The 18,678-nt window shown below is 33.4% G+C and overlaps 5 protein-coding genes across 6 annotated transcripts; 2 read left to right on the plus strand and 3 right to left on the minus strand.

Moving 5' to 3' along the window:
- Positions 1-239: 239 nt before the first annotated feature.
- LOC103314422 (hypothetical protein) lies at positions 240-2,117 on the minus strand. Its single transcript, XM_008200497.3, has 3 exons — positions 1,962-2,117; positions 1,818-1,910; positions 240-1,768 (listed from the first exon to the last, which is right to left on the minus strand). The coding sequence occupies exons 1-3, from the start codon at positions 1,974-1,976 to the stop codon at positions 608-610; spliced, it is 1,269 nt and encodes a 422-aa protein (XP_008198719.1). The 5' UTR covers positions 1,977-2,117; the 3' UTR covers positions 240-607.
- A 418-nt stretch (positions 2,118-2,535) lies between these two features.
- Positions 2,536-5,690, plus strand: LOC659500 (uncharacterized). The gene is made up of 8 exons (XM_965802.4): positions 2,536-2,656; positions 2,705-2,767; positions 2,816-3,118; positions 3,795-3,889; positions 3,990-4,269; positions 5,094-5,126; positions 5,176-5,241; positions 5,291-5,690. Exons 1-8 carry the CDS (start codon positions 2,645-2,647, stop codon positions 5,591-5,593), a joined length of 1,155 nt encoding a protein of 384 aa, XP_970895.2. The 5' UTR covers positions 2,536-2,644; the 3' UTR covers positions 5,594-5,690.
- Positions 3,622-4,616, minus strand: LOC103314415 (uncharacterized). The gene is made up of 3 exons (XM_015983956.2): positions 4,443-4,616; positions 4,331-4,393; positions 3,622-4,284 (listed from the first exon to the last, which is right to left on the minus strand). Exons 1-3 carry the CDS (start codon positions 4,458-4,460, stop codon positions 3,673-3,675), a joined length of 693 nt encoding a protein of 230 aa, XP_015839442.1. The 5' UTR covers positions 4,461-4,616; the 3' UTR covers positions 3,622-3,672.
- A 2,086-nt stretch (positions 5,691-7,776) lies between the features above and the next one.
- Positions 7,777-8,655, minus strand: LOC659297 (atonal). Its single transcript, XM_965616.4, has one exon. The coding sequence runs from the start codon at positions 8,420-8,422 to the stop codon at positions 8,009-8,011; it is 414 nt and encodes a 137-aa protein (XP_970709.2). The 5' UTR covers positions 8,423-8,655; the 3' UTR covers positions 7,777-8,008.
- Positions 8,656-12,296: 3,641 nt separating this feature from the next.
- On the plus strand, positions 12,297-13,325 carry LOC659224 (surfeit locus protein 6 homolog). 2 transcript variants are annotated; one of them, XM_965549.4, is made up of 2 exons: positions 12,297-12,490; positions 12,546-13,325. In XM_965549.4, the coding sequence occupies exons 1-2, from the start codon at positions 12,373-12,375 to the stop codon at positions 13,271-13,273; spliced, it is 846 nt and encodes a 281-aa protein (XP_970642.2). In that variant the 5' UTR covers positions 12,297-12,372; the 3' UTR covers positions 13,274-13,325. The 2 variants fall into 2 exon arrangements, with proteins under 2 accessions (XP_970642.2, XP_008198689.1); XM_008200467.2 differs by having other exon boundaries at positions 12,299-12,490; positions 12,543-13,325.
- The last annotated feature ends 5,353 nt before the right edge of the window (positions 13,326-18,678 follow it).

Genomic DNA, 18,678 nt, shown 5'->3' on the forward strand with positions numbered 1-18,678 from the left:
CGAACCAAATTAATTCGCAGTGAAAGTCGTATTCAAAACAATTTAACACTTTCATGCTCCACATGCATAAAAAACCTTAACCCCGGCGTAATTTCCAAAATCGCACCACTTTCTTTCAAATCCGGCTGAACGCGGCAAAACGTCCTTGCCTTAACCTTTCAAAAACGCATTGTTTACTCACACATGCAAAATGAGAAAAGTGAATGTAGCTCTAATTACAGCACACAAAAACTAGGAAACAATTTCAAAAAGTTAATTTATTACTTAAACGTATTGACTTAGATACAAGAGTTTCGAATTGAGGTCAGTCGACTCACTCACCCTTAAAACTGCCACAACACAATGATACACCGATAATTTCCGTGAAATTCGAGTGAGACATCAACCCTTTGGCCCTATTTAATTGTTAGTGTCAGATTTGAGACCCGCACCTGATTATTAACACCTTAACTAATCGCCAGTTTGGAAAAAATCAGTGTTATTTTACACACTTTTACCCTAAGTCTGTCAACAATGCTACGAAAAACTAATATTAATAGAAAAATACGGACGCAAAACCTTTAATTTAGATAAAAATTAGTTTATTAGACAAAAAACAGAGAATTTTTTAATTGGAGCGATCAGGAAAAACGATTAAAAATTGTTCTTTGGGGGCGCTTTCGCGCTTGTGGTCAGAGTGTGCCTTGGATGGTTGTGGTGGTGGTACCACATTTGGTACCTTTTCGGAATACGAAGCATGGTACTTTTCCTGTGGTTGCGAGTAGCGAGAGTCGTCTTCCGGATTTCCGGTTAAACCATAAATGATGGTAGTTTTGTAGCTAGGGCCCACTGGTTCCAGTGGTACTTGCCCATGGGCTATTTCGTTTCGTGGTACTTCCGGTACTCTTATATATTGTTGTTCTATTTCCTGGTGCACTTGTGATACTTCCGGTACTCTTATATGTTGTCGCTCTACTTCCTGGTGTACTAGCGGTACTTCTGGTACCCTTACCTCATGGTAGGGCAATGGCAAAGCGTATTGTTCAATGGTTCGTAACGCATGTTGGGGCGCATAGTGTTGGGTTATGGATGGTACCTGAATAAGGCGAGTGATTTGGTGTTGTGGTACTTCTGGTACCCTGATTTCGTGTTGGGGTAGGGGTATGGCCTCAACTTTTCCATACTCATAAAGGGCGGGTCTGATTTCGTGTTGCGTTATTTCGGGTACTTTGATTTCGTGTTGAGGTAAAGGTACTGCCTCAATTTTTCCATATTCTTGACCAATTGGTACGTGAAGAAGAGGTCTGACCTCATGTTGCGTTATTTCCGGTACTTTGATTTCATGATGGGGTAGTGGTACTGCTTCGACTCGAATTTCATGTTGAGGAACTTCTGGTACTCTGACTTCGTGTTGGACTTCAGGAGGATGGTGCACCTGGACGAAGCTACGTGCTGGTACTTCGTGGTGTACATTTTGTAATACAAGAGGCGCCGAGTTGGCGTAGTTGTAAATTTGCCCATCGTAACTGCGGAAATGTGCTACTTCTGGTACTATAGGTTGTGGTACTGCGATGACGGGTTCTGGGTGAATGGCGGTGCCTATTTTCTTGACTACTGCTCTGAACCCATCATGGTCCGCCACATACTCTACAACTCTGGTGGTACCATCTGGTTCTAGTAGGCTGTAGGCACCACGTACCACCCCATTTTCCTTGACTTCCCATTGGGATTTATGGTCCCCTGTGTGAGGGTCCGAAACGGCATAGCTAAAGTGATAGTCTCGCGGTTTCTGGAAATTTCGCGCTGATTTTAAATTAATCGCTTTTTTGGGTACTCACGTAATTGTCGTACGTCGGTGCATATTCGACACGGTAGCCGAGTTCGTGGTCGAAGAGTTCGCAAGAAACGCCAAGTAGCAGCACGTGCCATACCTTTAACACAATTGGATTAGTTAGACGAAGTTACAAAAGCGTGACACTAACCAAAAACTTGAACATTGTTTTATCGGTACTATTACAAATATGGTACTTATGTAAGTGATCGGGCGCGACTACCTGTTGCGCTTTTATACATTACGACAAATTATTTAGATTAGAACGTTGTCTTTACGGCTGATAGAGGCCTTCACAGATTGCAAGCTGGTTTGTCATTGGGAAAACGGAGCCCTGATCGGGTACGACTTTCATTTGCGATGCCAGAATACACGAAAACATATCAATAACATGTGTGACCTGGACTAGCTAAATTTGAAAAAAGTACTGCCACGAGTACCAAAGTGATTGCTTCAAAATTTGTTACTCAATTAATATTTCATTATTTTGGTCAACGCAACTTATCCTTGACTCATTGTCTGGTAATCGACCTTACAATTCACGCAAACGGTACTTTTGTCTTTTTAATGAGTGGTACTTTTAAATTTTATAATACTTTGATTAACTGGCAATTGTCTAGGGGAAATGTCTGGGCCAATGAAAGTCCGGAACCCGAACGGTACTACAATAGCTGCCTCGAATGCTCAATCATGCAGAATTTATTGCACATTTTTCGCGAAATATTCAGCCAAAAACTAAAGTCCATATTACATTATATAACAAATCTCCCCAATTTTTGTATATAAACGCACAAGTGCAGTACTTGGCATCATTCAATCACTTGCACCAACAACATGAACTCACTGGTACCACCCCCGAAATTTAATATTTAAAAATCAATAATATCGTTTCAGATTTTGTGCACTTTTGCCCTGTTTGCTGTCGCCCTCGCCGGCCACCACCACTTGGAGGACAATGTTAGTTGGTACCATTGTATATTTTTTCAATTTTTATTTTTTAAATAGGGCCCAGCATTCTACAAATTTGAATACGGCGTTCACGACCCCCACACCGGCGATAAAAAATCGCAGTACGAGCATAGAGACGGCAAGCATGTGAAAGGTGGCTACACGTTGAAGGAAGCTGATGGTACGACTCGCATCGTGGAGTACCATGCTGGTCCTCACGGTGGGTTCAATGCAGTTGTTAAGAGAATAGGTCATGCTCAACATCCCGCTCATTATGGGCATGGACACGGTGAGCATGGTCAGGGTTACGGTCATGGTGGTACCAGCTACGTGGGTACCACTCATTTCGGCTACGGCGGACATTAAATGGTTCCTGTGATTTGTTATACCAAAGCGATTTGTTAAGTTTGATTTGTATTAAATGAATTTTAATAAACGAGTAATTATCATATTTTGTTTTTATGTAGTACCAACATTTTATACGATTGTTACGGTTCAATAATTGTGTGAAATGAGCTATTGACTCAAAATAAAATTAAATCAAGTTAATAATTTAGTACCATATGGGTACTGTCCCCGAATCTCTCGGATAAATCAGGGCAGCTGTGCATGGGACAAAATACGACAACCACCAATTACGAAAACAGTTATTTAAATAATTACAACTCACAATTTTTTCGTATGGTACCATTATGAAACAATCAAATTATCGGGAAGTACTCAAAAACAAAATGTTATATAAAAAAGAACACAATTTTAGTCAAACGTTACGCAATATTTTTCATAAACAAAAGTATTCCTTTAGAAGAAGTTGTTAACAGTTATTTTCTATTCATGACCATAAGGAAATTGAAACGGCAAAATAAGGTTAAAGTTTATTTTTAACAAATACATAAAAAATAATTATGGCATTTTCAATTATTGTCCCGGTTCGGACCTACAGGTACTAGTATGACAGGTGCTTGTTCACTAGCTCCTCCTTGCAAGAAATTTAGACCCAAAAAACCCAGTCCTTGTCCATTGAATTCACCAAAAGTACTACCAGAAGTACCAGAGGTACCAGCCCCTTGCAATGAATTTTGTCTCGAAAGACCCAATCCTTGTCCACTGGTACTACCAGAATTACTCGATGTGCTTTGACTCAAGGAACCACTAAAACTTCCAAAGGTACTGCCAGAAGTACCTTGGAGTAAATTTTGTCTCAAAAGTTCCAACCCTTGCCCACCTCCAGAGGTACTGCCAGAATTACCGGAGGTAGTTTGAGTCAAGAGACCACTGAAACTCCCAAAAGTACTACCAGAAGTACCGGAAGTACCAAGAAAATCCGAAGGGTTCACTTTCTGGACCTCGGCTTGAAAACCTTTATGAGGTCCAGCAGTGTACTTGACCACTCGGATAGTACCATCAGGTTCACGCACAGTATAAACACCGCTCACTTCCTTGCCAAGTCGTACTTCGTGATGCGATTTTATATCACCGGTGTGATGGTCTTCGACACCATAATCAAATTTGTATGTTCCATAGTCCTGAAAATTAAGTTATTGCTGGTACTACCGGAAATTTAGTACTTACATCTTCGTCATCACATGTTTCTAAAGCTTTACAAGGGAATATGATACACAAAAAGACAAGTAACTGCAAAAAATTGAGTTAGATTATAACTTTAGAAACCTCAGGTACTCACTGCAGTTGTTTTTTCCATATTGTGTTAATTGCTCAACTGACACGAAAGTAATGAAGATTCACCCGACTTGGCAGGAATTTATATTTGATTTAAAATTAATCAATTATATAACAAAGCCAAACATTGAAATTTTGAGAAAATTAGTTCCAGTAGGTGCGTAAATGGCCATTTTCTAATTTGTTAATTTTATAATTCATTAATTAGAATTTATTTATATGCGCCAGTGCACTTTTATGTTAATCACCGTTGTTTTTATTTATTCGGCGAAAAGCTTTTCATTGTTATGTGTCACAATTTTATTGGTACGACTTTATGTAAGAACTCGAAACGTATAATTACAAGTACCAGATGTCAATGGTTATAAAAAACGCCAACAATTGGGATAATTGAGTAATGAGAGAGGGCACAATATTGAAAAATAATATCAACAACAATTAGACAATATTCTGCAACCAACCACATCCAAGCAATTAGTCACAAAACTGCAACAATTATGTAAACGACCTTATTTTTCACCAATACTTTACTTAATAAACTGCTTAATCATGCAATTGTTGCAATTTCTTTTTGCCTGCATTCCGAAAATTCCCCTAATTTAATGCACCCACCACTTCCTATTTAAACACCAATCCTCGGCTCTTAAACCATCAGTCCAAGTGCACCATCACCATGAATACTCTAACGGTACCATTCCCTGTTCAAAGCAGTACCATTTGCTCATTTTTTATTTCAGGTCGCTTTTTGCGTACTCTTGGCCGCTACCGCGGTCCTAGCTCTTGGGTACCACCACGAAGACAATGTAAGTGGTACCATAGTCATTATTATTTTTTTTATTTTTTTTTCTAAAGGGCCCAGAGTACTACCAGTTCGAGTACGGCGTCCACGACCCTCACACCGGCGATATTAAGTCGCAAAAGGAGCACAGACATGGAAAGGAAGTGACTGGGTCGTACACTTTGAAGGAAGCTGATGGTACCACTCGCGTGGTCAAGTACCATGCTGGGCCGCACGGTGGGTTCAATGCGGTGGTTGAGCGGATCGGACACGCTGTTCATCCGGCTCATTATGGGCACCATGGGCATGGTGGACACGGGGGACATGGTGGGACCAGTTACGTTGGTACTACTCATTTCGGGTACGGCGGACATTAGGCCAATTTGTGGTGCCAAAGAATGGTTGTGTTGAATTTTGTGTTGTTTTTGTTACTTTTGAATTTATAAATAATGATAATAAAGAGAAATTAGAATACAACTCGTTTTCTTTTTCACTTTTAATTAGCAATTTTTAGTGTGAAAATGAAAATAACTAAGGGCTTTTTGTCATATTCGTCCTTTACTTACACATTTTCGTTTGTTTTTCCATATCCTATAATGTGATTCAAATTCAATTCAAATTTTTTGTGTATTTTATTTTACAAATGGCGCCTTCTATATAAAATTAACTTTTTTTTTCTGTTATGCGTATTTTCATCTCTTAAAAGCGTTTTTAATTATTGTTATTATTATTATTATTATTATTATTATTATTATTATTATTATTACTATTACCATTATTATTATTATTATTACTACTATTATTATCATTATTTTTTTAAACAAATGAACAATTTTTTGTTGAATTTTTCTAAATTTTTTAATGATTGTGTTTTGTAACGAGTATTTTTATAAACTTTGTCAATCCTTTTATTAAAATTTCCATAGTAGGGAAACATTTTGTTTCCTTAATCAGCAGTTCAACATTATCAAGGAGAATCAAACTTGTTTGTGCTTTAATAATAATAAAAAATTAAGACGTTATTATTACCTATATTTAAATTATCGCTGCGTCCCCAATTTTTGATGTGTTTTTCCTTATTATTATTGTTATTATTATTATTATTATTATTATTATTATTATTATTATTATTATTATTATTATTATTATTATTATTATTATTATTATTATTATTACTATTATTATTATTTTTTTTTAACCAAATGAAAACTAAATTCTGGCTCCAAAGTACAAATGATTTTATAGTCTGGTTAAATCAGAATATTTTGGATGTTTTTTTTGCTTAGAAAAAAAAATTTGTATAGAATTTTTTTTGTTTAGAAAAGAAATTTTTTTTAAGAATTGCAGAAAAACGCTTTTTTCTGCCTGAAAAAAATTTATTATGTAATTTAATAATTATTAATTGTAAGTCAATATGATTTTTTTATAGTTTACAAGGTACAACCTGTCCCTAATAAAGCCATGTTAAGGATGTGGAACACAATAAACATCTTTACCTAAAATATTAACGTTATTTCCGTTGGTATTCTAAATAATACTGAAATGTTTTTGGAATAAGACGTTGTTAATAATTGTTAATTATTAACTACTTATATTATTTACCTTTTTTTCTTTATTAAAAAAACTGTTTCTTTGTTATACTTGTGGCAAAACAGTTTTAAAGAGAAATTCAAAACTAAGAATTGTTTTTTTTTATTGGTTTTATTTTAATATAAAATTCTTCACCATATTTAATTTCAGTGCAATCTCCAAAATACGTTAAAAAAAACACTTCTTTTACTTTTGAATTTCTAAATTAAACTGCACTTCCGGAGACCTATTTCAAACCTTTTTTTTATTTTTTACAAATTTTCATTATGAAAAAATTCCTGTGTAATAAATTTAAGAAAAAAATAATCATAAAAAACTGCTATTACGTAACTTTAATTCTGACATCAATCATTATTTTTTTATTTATAGTTAGCCTTAGTTAGTTTTTAATTTTCCTGTTATTTTATTTGTTAAATGGGTTGTTATTTATATATAGATTTTTTTAAGCGAAATAAGTGGTTAATAATAAAGTTTTTCTATAATTATTTTTTAATACTTTTTAATTTATTTCATAGTTGAATTCTTAGAGTTAAATAATAAAATATCAAAGGATAATATTTAATTAGAATAAGTTAATTTTCCCCCAGTTTGTATTAGTCACAAAAAACTGATAAAAATTATTTAATAATTTATTTTTTTAGTCACTTGCTTGCTATTAATTTGTTGTATTAAACTCCATTTAGTTTTTGCTCCATTATTAGATAATTACAAGTTTGCAGCGTCAACGTGTTCTGACCTCGCATTGAAGTCACCACAAATCTCGTCGATTTCTCACGATTGAAATAAACAAAATCAGCCAACTTACCTCTCAATTTCAAGCCTGCCAGTAGACAATTCCAGCACTTATCAAAAAAATCTCCAGAAGCCGGAATTGAGTCCTTTGTGTAAATTCGTCACAAGGACTCACATCCGCAACTAATAAATCACCACAAAACTCAGCCAATTTCCGGTCCCACCCAAACAAACTCAATTTATAATAAAAAATACTTTATTCAAAAACCGGTAAAGTAGTACAATTGGCACATCTAACCCTAAGATTAAAAAACTTAAAAATTAACACTTTTGGTCACAGCGTATCAAGTAATACTGACAATGGCAATGATTCTAATTGTACAACTTAACAACTAATCAACATTTATGTACAACAAGTCGCGATTGTTTATTTACACTTTGGCATCTACAAGAAACGGTAATAAGTCACCTCAGTTCTGCGGCCGCTGGTCCAGGAGGTCGTACAGGGCCGTAATGTAGGTCTGGGCCATTTGGAGCGTCTCGTACTTGGACAGCTGCCGGTCCTGCCCCAGCTGGGGGAGGAAGGTCCGGAGGCGGTCGAAGGCCTGGTTGAGGTTCTGCATGCGGCGGCGCTCGCGGGCGTTGGCGGCGAGCCGCCGCTTCCGGAGCACGAGCGGCGTGACGCGGCTCTTCTTTCCGGGCTCCGGGCTGGTGCTGGGGTAGCTCTCCTCGGAGAAGCTGTCGTAGCTGGACGTGGGCGACCAGTCTGTCGGCTGGGGGGTGAGCATGTAGAGGTAGCCGTAAGCCTCGGAGGATTCCATCACTGATGAGCACTGACGAGTTTGTGAGGAGCACGATGGGCGCTGGGTTTTTAAGGGGTGCATCCCCGCCGCTGAGCGCGTGCCGGACGGCCAATGGGACGCTGAGGGTAGGTCCAGTGGAAGGGGGGCACGTGAGGACAGATTAGGGAAGGATTGGGGTTAACTGGGGCGCGGGGTGACTCCAAATTAATTGATCAGTTCTTAAAAATTTTATTTGTCCGTTTTGTTACATACATGAGGAGAAAAAACTACTGAAATTTTTTTGCATGTTGTGAAGTTTTTTAATACAGTGTGACTTACAACATACCTGTTGATATATTTTAATTTATTTACTGATCGTTTATTTGTCGAAATTAAAATGTGTTACCAAAAATTAAATACATATTATAAGAAAAACAATTGATCGGTGATAATAAACAGCAATCATTTGTTTAGTATTGAATAATTTCAACAATAAACTCGCTAGTTTTTTTAGTTAGCGAGAGTCGACAATTTCTAAACTTATGCAAATTTTTGTTACTAAACATTTTTCTAAAAATTTCAACTCAGTGGTATGTAGTAATATGTAGTAGATAAACATACAATGTGTTCAAAAATGGTTGTTGATCAAGTCGACTATGGAATTCAAATTCAATGACTATTGTAGTTTCGTTGTCAAATTTGTAAATTATTATTTATCTCACTTTTTTGGCAGTTGTTTCAATGAGGGGTTTGTCTTATTTTGTGTTTTATATTTCCGTGATTTTTGTTCTTTTGTATTTTTTTTGTTTTTGGATTTTAAGACTTTTTGCATTATTTTGACGGATCTGTCACTTTGACAGCATTCACAATTTAAATTAAGGGGCACATTAAGTCCAAATATCATAGGTAACTTGATAAACAACCATTTTTGAACACATTGTATAATATAACATAGTAGATATAGATACAGGGTGTCCATTTCTTGAGTTCCACCATGGGAATCTCAGTTATTATAAGAGATACGAGGTCGGTTAAATTAGAGCAAAGTTGCGGATTTTCATGCGGAATAATTATCTGAAAAAAAGTTAATGTGCCATTTTTAGAAAATTTGAAATTTACGTTTTTATTTTTTTGAGCGAAAACCAAATAAACTAGACGTTTTTAACTAGAGCCTTCTTCAGGCACTTTTTTACAAGGAATCTAAATCTGTTATCGTATTTTCCAAGGCGTTCTTGATGTCAGAGTTACAACACTCAACTTTGGTTTTTCTTATGAGAGTCATATTCGCTTATTGTATTTTTGAAAAGTGTTTTTATTCGTGATTACAACGATGTATCACATGATTTGATTGAATCTTACATGCTGATCAAAATGGAGAAAAAAGCGTTTTCGCGAAGAGTGCTTTGGAAAAAACGCCAACAATTTTGTTTTTAAACAAACTTGATTTTGGAGGTTTAATGGACTTTGGATCTGAAAGGTTCACTTTTCCGCCAAGCTTACTTATTTAAAAATTAAATATCACGATAAGCTAGAAATTTATTCTTTGCAAAACAAAAAAGACAAAGTTATAAAAATTCGGCTCGCATGTTTAATAGAATTGTCAAAATCTAGTTTGTGAGACAAGATTTGTGGCGTTTTTCTTTCCAAAGCACTCTTTGCGAAAATGCTTTTTTCTTAGTTTTAATCAGCATGTAAGTTTTGACTTTTTAAAAATACAAATGTCAAATATGGCGTCCTTAAGAAAAACCAAGTCACTCTGACATCAAGAAAGCTTTGGAAAAGGCAATGACAGATTTAGATTTCTTGTAAAAAAGTGCCTGAAGAATTCTTTCTTTCATAAAAGTTAAAATAGTAAAAAAATATGTATCAAAGTTATCGTTAAATAAGAAAGTTTAAATAATAATAATTGACAATATTTGTGATCGCAATAGAATATGACCAACAATAAAAGTGAATAATTTTTTGAAACAGTTTTTTAGGAAATAATGGTGCAGTATTGGCTCTTCTACAAATTTTGATATTCTGATAATTTTTAATTCTTTTAAATAAAAAAAACTGCTACGAACTGATAAAATGAAGTTTTTGCTGATTTCTCGCTTTATCTGTTTGTTATTGTCTTATTGTTTAAGAGGAGTCCGTTTTATTATTTTTATTTTTTCAATAAAATTTTAAAAATTAATTTGCATTAAAACATACAAAAATAATAAAAATAAATAATTATTTCTCGTAACATCATGCACTTTTAGTAAAATCATCAATAACTTCTTTGATTTACAATTTTTTTAATGTTTTTGTTTTATTTTTTATTCTTTTTTGAACTTATCAGTTGGCATTAAAAAAAAACAAGAAAGACGTCATTTCTAAAAAAACTTAATGACCTAATAAATTTAAAAAGTAAGTGTAGTATTTTTATAAATAAAATCGAACTGTTCGAGAATAAAAAAACAAAAATATGAATTTTGAGATATTTTTAACTTACTCATTATTAAAAAAATCAGTTTCTGTAATTGCTAGAATTATTTATGTGGTCTTTTATTATTGAGTATGAAAAATATCTTTAAAAAAGTGTGACGTTACTTATCGTTTTATAATTTTTCCAATGTATTGAGAACTGAACTTTGCAGAGCCAACTTGGACCACTTTGTTCTACACTTAATAATAATAAATAATAGGTGCACAGTATAAGTTATCAATAGCAATTGTTTCTAATGATGAAATTTTTTATTTGAAGAAAAATTTAAAAAAAAAATCCATGCTTTTCTACAGTTTTTTTTAAATATCGTAACATTAATAACTTTTTTAGTGATGGAAATGCAATTCTGTTGATTTTCTAACTATTTTTAATTCTTAACGAGTAAAGATAATTTCAAAAGTACCGTCACAAACCCAGAAACGCCTCTAACTGGGCCCAATTATTTTTTCCAGTGCGCCTCAAGCCACTTCGACACCTCTCACCCTTTGACAAAAACTCTCATATAATGCGAAATTGCATGTTTAGTCATTAAAAAAAACTGTACGCCAGGTACCCAACCTTTTCCCTCCATCCAAATTCAATTGTTCCTCCTAATTTAAAAATTCGTAGGTAGTGGAAAAAATTCCACCGGTACGAGCAAAGTTCTAATCACTAACAAAAAATTGTTTGTTAGACAATCCTTTAATGCGTAAAAAATGACACGGTAGCAAACTAAAGTAGGATAAAATGACAGTGATACAGTTTCGAGGTGTGATATTTGCGTGTCTTGTTGGAGCGGCTTGATGGCGATTAGATTGAGATTTTTTCCCTCGTGTAGTTTAGAAGGAAGTAAAGTTGTTTAATCCAGATTCAAATTGCTCATTTCTGGCACAAAGCGGCTCCTGTGATCGCCACATGCTGCCACCCTCGCGCTTTCTCTCCACCTTGTTACAAAAGGGTGGCAAAAAACCGATCGAATTAAATCTTCGGAAGCCTTAAGTAGGTACATTACGTGACTTGCAGAATTTTTACCGCTGCAAATAACACCCTCATGGCATTTGAAAATTGCTCGCAGACTGACTGCTTCGAATTATTCAAAAATCATTTCAAAAATTGTGAACGTCGCTTTCGGTGGAATTCGACTATTTTACAGAGGGGCTTGCGGCCAAAGCTCGCGTGTCAATAGAGCAGGGACCCGAAGAACCACCAAAAAAATACAAAGCTGCTTAACATTCATCGGTATTCAATTATGCAGACGTCGGGATGGCAGAGACAAGCCCGGGGGCTGACGTGACAGTTTCCACCAAATTCTACAATTATTTTATACAAACTCAAAAGGGGCTATAAACCCACAATTGCGCCTAGGTGTCAGACAACCCGTTATACGCCAAAAGCAATCAATTGAAACAACTACCCCGAAAATTTTTTGTTTGATTAAAGTCATTTGGCCAAATGCGTGAATCGTTACTTGTAATAATTACTGTAAATTTTGCATAAACTAACAAACTCAATTCAAGTAGTTAGTTTGTTGGGTTGGCGTCTTGGCTCCTCCTGTCAAGGTTTCAGGTTAGGTGCCATGTGGTAAACAATAATCAAAAAAATGCAATTAACACACAAAATGTCTTTCGATCAAAGAAAAGTCGAGGCGATTTTAAAAACCGAAAATAAGTTTATCTCAGATTTATTTTCAATTTTGTCGTTACCCTCTCATAACACTGGTAAGTGTGAAAGTGAGGTTAGTTTGTTCAAATTTGACTGTTTTTTGTGTAGAAGGCAGTGAAGATGAGTCGGAACAAGCCGAAACGTCGCATAAAAAACCGTTTAAGAAAAGTGAAAAAACGCGTGCAAAATCATTAAGCGAGTTACAAGACCGCCTGCACGCGATAACAAGCAAGAAAAAACTGACCTATAAAGATAAATTAGCCAAGAAAAGTCTGAAAAACCGTATGAAAAAGAAGACCAAACAAGACGAAAGGAACGCCCAGCAAAAACTCCTGCGTGCACAAAAATTCGTAAAACCTGAAGGTGATTCGGTGAAACCTGCGAAACCTGTCTTTAACAGTGAGGGCAAAATGGTGTTTTCTAAATTCGATTTTTCAAATCTTGGCACAAAGAAAGAGAAAAAACAGGAAAAAGACCCAAAAAAATTGCTCCAGAAGCTAGAGAAACAGAAGGAAAAAATTGAGGAGTTGCAGGAGACTGGGGACATTGAAAAAGTTGTCGAAATTAAGGAGAAGGAAGCGTGGAAAAATGCGTTGGCTAAAGCACAAGGGGAGAAAGTTAAGGATGATCCAATTTTGTTGAAAAAAACCGTGCAAAGGCAGGAACAAAAAAAGAGGTCCAGTAAGAAGAAGTGGGAGAAGAGGATGGAGAATGTAGAGAAGGGGAAAAAGGAGAGGCAGGAGAAGAGGAGTGAGAATATTGAGAAGAGGAAACAAGAGAAGAAGAAGAAGAAAATGAAAAAAGCGGTGAAGAAGGGGAAGATCATTCCTGGATTTTAGGATTTTAAGATGTACATTTTTCACTGTAAAAAATAAAATCATTATAAGTAAATTTGTTGTTTTCTAAAATTCCCTATAAACAAAACAGATTGGACCGACAATAAACTTTACAAAATAAATCAATAGTTTGCCTGTAAAACTGGTTATATAATCCAGATTTTTATATTTAATAAAAAAAATGGCAGCTTTTTTAAAACCCCAGTCTGATAATAATAATTTCTGTGTTAGTGCCTTGTCATATTATCATAGTTTTTCAAAGCGCAATTCGTCATTAATAAATTAATTATACAACCAGAATAGCCAGGTTGTTTTATGTGTTGCCCGATCTTAGGGGTTCAAATTAACTCAAATCCAGTGGCGTACCTAAAATGCTAATAACAGTATTTATCCGCAAACGTCACAAAAGTGACCATTTTTACAGCAAAATCTCAAGTAAAAGTTTTACCTTTCAGCCATGAAGTAAAAATTTTCTTTTTTCGCTTAAGCGTTTTTATTTTTGCCATGATTATTTTCTCTGATTCACTATTGCTTCAGTAATTTCTGGAGAACTACATTGCAAACCATCAGTATTCGAAATTAACTGAATTATTTGCCTCAATACGTTTGTCAAAATAAACATTTAGTTTTGCCACTTAAACAATATCAGTTGTACAGTGTGAAAAATAATATTGTTTTTTACCGAAAAATCTAAAAATTAAATTCATTCTTAAATCGTAGTAAATATTTATATAATATTTATAATAAATAATATATAATATATAATATATATTATTTATATATTATGAGTATAATTTATATAAATTAAATAAATGGGTCGAAAACCTAAAAACCCCAAAATCTTTACAGTTTCATACACAGACAACAAAGAACACTCAAAATGGAAAATGGAAAAATTTAATAACATTTTTTTACTCACATAGGTGGAATTATACAAAAAAAATTCCGGGCCCTATGGAATGATAACTACGCCACTGCTCAGATTTCTTGTTACTTAATCTTTTTATAATTAGTTAGTGATGGTCAAACGTTTTTTACATCTGTTACTTCATAATTCTTAGAATACAAACCCGAAATTTATAGAGAAAATTATTAGTCCATGTAGGAAATACCAAATTTCCTCCGGCTTAATAAAAGAACTCGGTTTTTCCCTTGGTTTTTTCCTATGTGAGCATTTTGAAATATATCCCTAAACTGTTTAAAATAAATTGATCCAAAAAAAAAACAAAAACAAGAACAAACATTAATGAAATCAATATTAAAAAATATCGATTGAAACATTATTTAAATTGTAGGGAGTTTAAAAATTTGTTTTTTCCTAAATTTAAAATTGTTTATTAAAGATTTTATTACGTATTTACCTATTTCCTCAAAAAAAAAATAAGTGAGAAAACTTCTTTTTCCGACTATTTATCTTTTCATTAAAAAATATTGAAAGTACAATAAAAAAACAAAAAATATCTTCTGTCCCAGTCGATTTACTAAAAAAAAACAAGAAAAAAAATGCTTCAAGATAAAGTTACCTCATGTAACTGTGGCTTTAAAATACGATAATATTCGAAAAATTAATACATAGTACGAGTAATAGTACGAACATATTATTTTTTTAATACCTGTATATTTTACAAATTAATGATTTAGATTGGATTAGGTCACTTATTTCTAAATTTTAAAGCCCTCAAGAGGTTTATTTTGTTGTTCAAAACGCCGTCGTCTAAAGGAAAGTGTAAGATCTGAAATCCGGTCCTGCTGAAACCATCGCCGGTATGAAAAAATTGAGCGAGAAATTCTCAAATCGGAAGTAGAGTTATGTCACAAACAGGTGGTATTTATAAGTACCATTATATAAAAAATTTCACTCTCATTTTTGATGTAACTAGTGCAAAAAATCTCATCACGAATTATAATTTCTAATTGATTTAACCAGAAATTAATTTTACCTCATTAATGAAAACAATTCGGTGTGTTCGGTAACGAAAAAAAAACGCAAGCATGTGTTTGAATGTCGCCGCCTTGTAAACAAATTAATCGATTACTGCTCTTGTTAAATAACAAATCAAAGGCTGGAAAAGCCGTTTTCCTCAATTACGTAAATCTGATTTGATATCCGACGTCCGAAATGGGCCTAAACTAGCGCTTGAAGAGATCAAGTTGCATTGCATCAGTTACGCAATCAGAAAATCCGGTCAGTGGAGTCGCGCTGATAAGATCAGTCGTTTGAGTGCGAGCACACTTTGCTTGGATAACATTCGGAAGTTTACGACAAACGAAATAAAAAGGAAAGGTATAGCCGCATAAATAAAAAGTCACTCGTTAGGAGGAGAAAGTTGTTATAACAGTATTGGATGTATTGTGCAAAGTGTGGCGATAAATCGGGATGAAAAGATTCTTTGATGGGAAAATGTAAATGGCAGCACGCGATGTCTGGCGTTTTTGGTTTTTTGTCCGGCTTGCATTAACACTTCATTAGCCCCATTTCGAAAAGGTTTTTCTTATTGGGAACATGAGTTAGATAATATGCCAGACGCATTAACATTAATGCGTGTAATTTGTACTTGTGTACAATTTTCAAGTAGTTATTACAGGCGCGCGAAAAATTCCTAAGATTAAATAGTGCAAAAAATTAAAAAAACAACTAGATCAGGGCGAATTTAAATGCACTTCAACAGTTGGGACTCGATCTCGGGACAGGCAATCATTTTTCCAACTAAACTCCAGTAACAGTGATAATTTTTCTGTATCGAATTTCTAAAATTTGTGTTTTTTTTTGAATATTTAGTATTTTTTTGATCTGTGAGTGAAATAGTGAATATTGACTACAGTAAAATAAAATAAATGAAATAAAATATTTTTTCTTTTTGTTTTATTTTTTCCATTTCTTTCCTTTTTTTTGAAAATTTAAATCATTTGGAGAAAAATACTATGACTACTAAGAACATATTGTCAGACGTTTAGGAACGTGGGTATTTTTATGCATTATAACTATGACAGACTCAAAGAGATAAAATTATCTTAAGTAAATACAGCGTGTTCCGTCTAAACCCCACATTAGAAGTATTAAAAGTTCTAATGCAGATATTTATCTGAAAGTTGGTACTTAGTTATAATCTGTTGAGTTCTGCTCTGTAAAACTATTTTCAAAATGGCAGCACTTCCGGTTATGCCGGAAGTCGCTATTAACTTTCTTATTTTAAATAGAAAGCTATGTTTTTCATTGCGTTTTTGGATTAGTTGAGTTATTTTAAGGAAGTTTTTATAAGCTTTCCCTATACCTAAGTTTAACCGTTTTTGAGATAATTGGGATTTTTTGAAAATTTTTAGATTTGCACCTGTTATTTAAAAAATCAGTAACTCGCTTAAATTTAGAGATTTCGAAATTATTTTTGGAGAATTAAAAAAGAAGGCCTATGACTGTTTTTCTTTGTTTTCAAAATTGAAAATGAAGTTAACAAACCCAAAAATTTTAAGGTTAAGTTTGGACAATTTCAAGTATCCATAACTTAATTTTTTCAAATGGGATGTTCCAATTTTTATTTTACTAAATGGAAAAAATTTTTAATCTGCATCGATCTGTATTAGTACTCCCTATACCTATCTGTAATAATTTTCAATTTATGTTGTTTTTTTGTCGTTGTAGGAATTTTAGGAATTTTTTACTAACCACAGTTATTTTGGCATTGTTTTTCATAAAAATATTTCTAATTAAATCTAAACGATAAACTCCGTTCAAAATTGTGTTACCCATCACCTAAAAACAAAATAAATTCATTGAATATTGGTTTAAAAACTTTAATTTCTCACATTTTTTCATTTGTTTCCATGGCAAAGTATGAGAATAGACCTATGGCTAATAAATTTCTCAATCCCAATAAAAAGTTATTGTAACTTGAAAACTATTGAACATAAGTAGAGAATGGTTATACAGATCGATGCAGAATTAAATTCTCTACCATTTAGTGAAATAAAACTTTTCGCATTTTATTTGAAAAAATGAGATACGGGCGCTTAAAGTTCCACAAATTTAACTTCAAAAATTTGGAATTTGTTAAAAAATTTGAAAAAACTAAAGGAAAGATTTAAGCTTCCTCTTTCAAATGAGCTAAAAAATATTTCCAAATTTTAAAAAATGGCAAAGTTATCGATTTTTGAACTGAAAGGTAAAAATCCAAAAAAAAAATTAAAATCTATAAATATTTCGTAAACGACTAAATTTAGGTATAGAGAATATTTATAAAAAGTACTCTAAAATAACTCTAGTAATTCAAAAACGCATTTATAATCAAATATTAAAAAGAAGGCTTAAAATGTTACCAACAAAAAAATAAAATTTTAAGGTTGTGCTGTCTTTTAATTCTAACAGAAACAAAAAAAAAAGAAACAATAACCTAGAAGCGATTGAAGTGAGATGAAGAAAGTTAAAAATTCTCTAAAAAAATATTCCAGATGTTGTAGAAAAATGTGCTAGTGACAAAATGAAACAAACAAACAAAAAATTCCTGAATATAAAAGTATAGTGAAAATAAAAATGTTAACTGATTAAAAAAAATATTAGCAACACAAAGGTGTCTGTATTTATAATGTGCACCAATAATGTTATGTTATATACAGAGGTTATTTTTAAAATTGAGAAGAATTCTTAGAAAAAAAAACGAATTAACTGTGAAATTAAAAAAAATTGCAATATATTCATTAATTTGTAGATGCCTTTCTGTTGCATGAAATAAAAAAAGATACGAATAGTTTTTTACATTACGTATTTTGTTTTGTTTATTTTTGTAATTCTACTACTGTAGATTTACTCTACAGTAATTTATTTATTTATTGATTTATTCCCTAAGATGACAATTTTCCGCTTGACGTAGCAACTCTACTGAATAAAGCACGTATAACAAACTGTATTTTTTTCGGCTGTAAATTCCCGTAATAATGAAGTAGGCGTGTTTCTTTTATGTGAAGTGAACTTCAGCAAAAATATAATTAATTCCCCTTATAAATTTTTCCAAATTTTCTGAATATAATCTGATTAAAAAAAATAATTGTAGTAACTTCTAGTAAAGTCAACTATATTTCAATAACTTGTCTCTAGTCCTTTGTCCATTGGGGTGCAAATCCTGCTCCAGCAATAAAATTATGCAAATGTCCATTTCTTCACATCAGCACCACCCATCCCATTGCCACATTCCTTTCAGTCTGTATAAATAATTTAATAGACGCTAACCACTGAATTGATAATTACATAGGCAACAGGAAATGACCTTGAGGTATCGATTGCACCATCTTGGGATATTTAACCGTTAGAGAAAGTCTTCGATTTGAATAAAAATTTGCACGTCACGTTGAATCGCTGTTCAATTGATGTCACAAACTTAATAACAATGCGAATCAAAAGTAGCTCCAGGAGCGATCTC

Source organism: Tribolium castaneum, chromosome 7, assembly GCF_031307605.1.
Source record: "Tribolium castaneum strain GA2 chromosome 7, icTriCast1.1, whole genome shotgun sequence".
Taxonomy (NCBI): Eukaryota; Metazoa; Arthropoda; class Insecta; order Coleoptera; family Tenebrionidae; genus Tribolium; species Tribolium castaneum.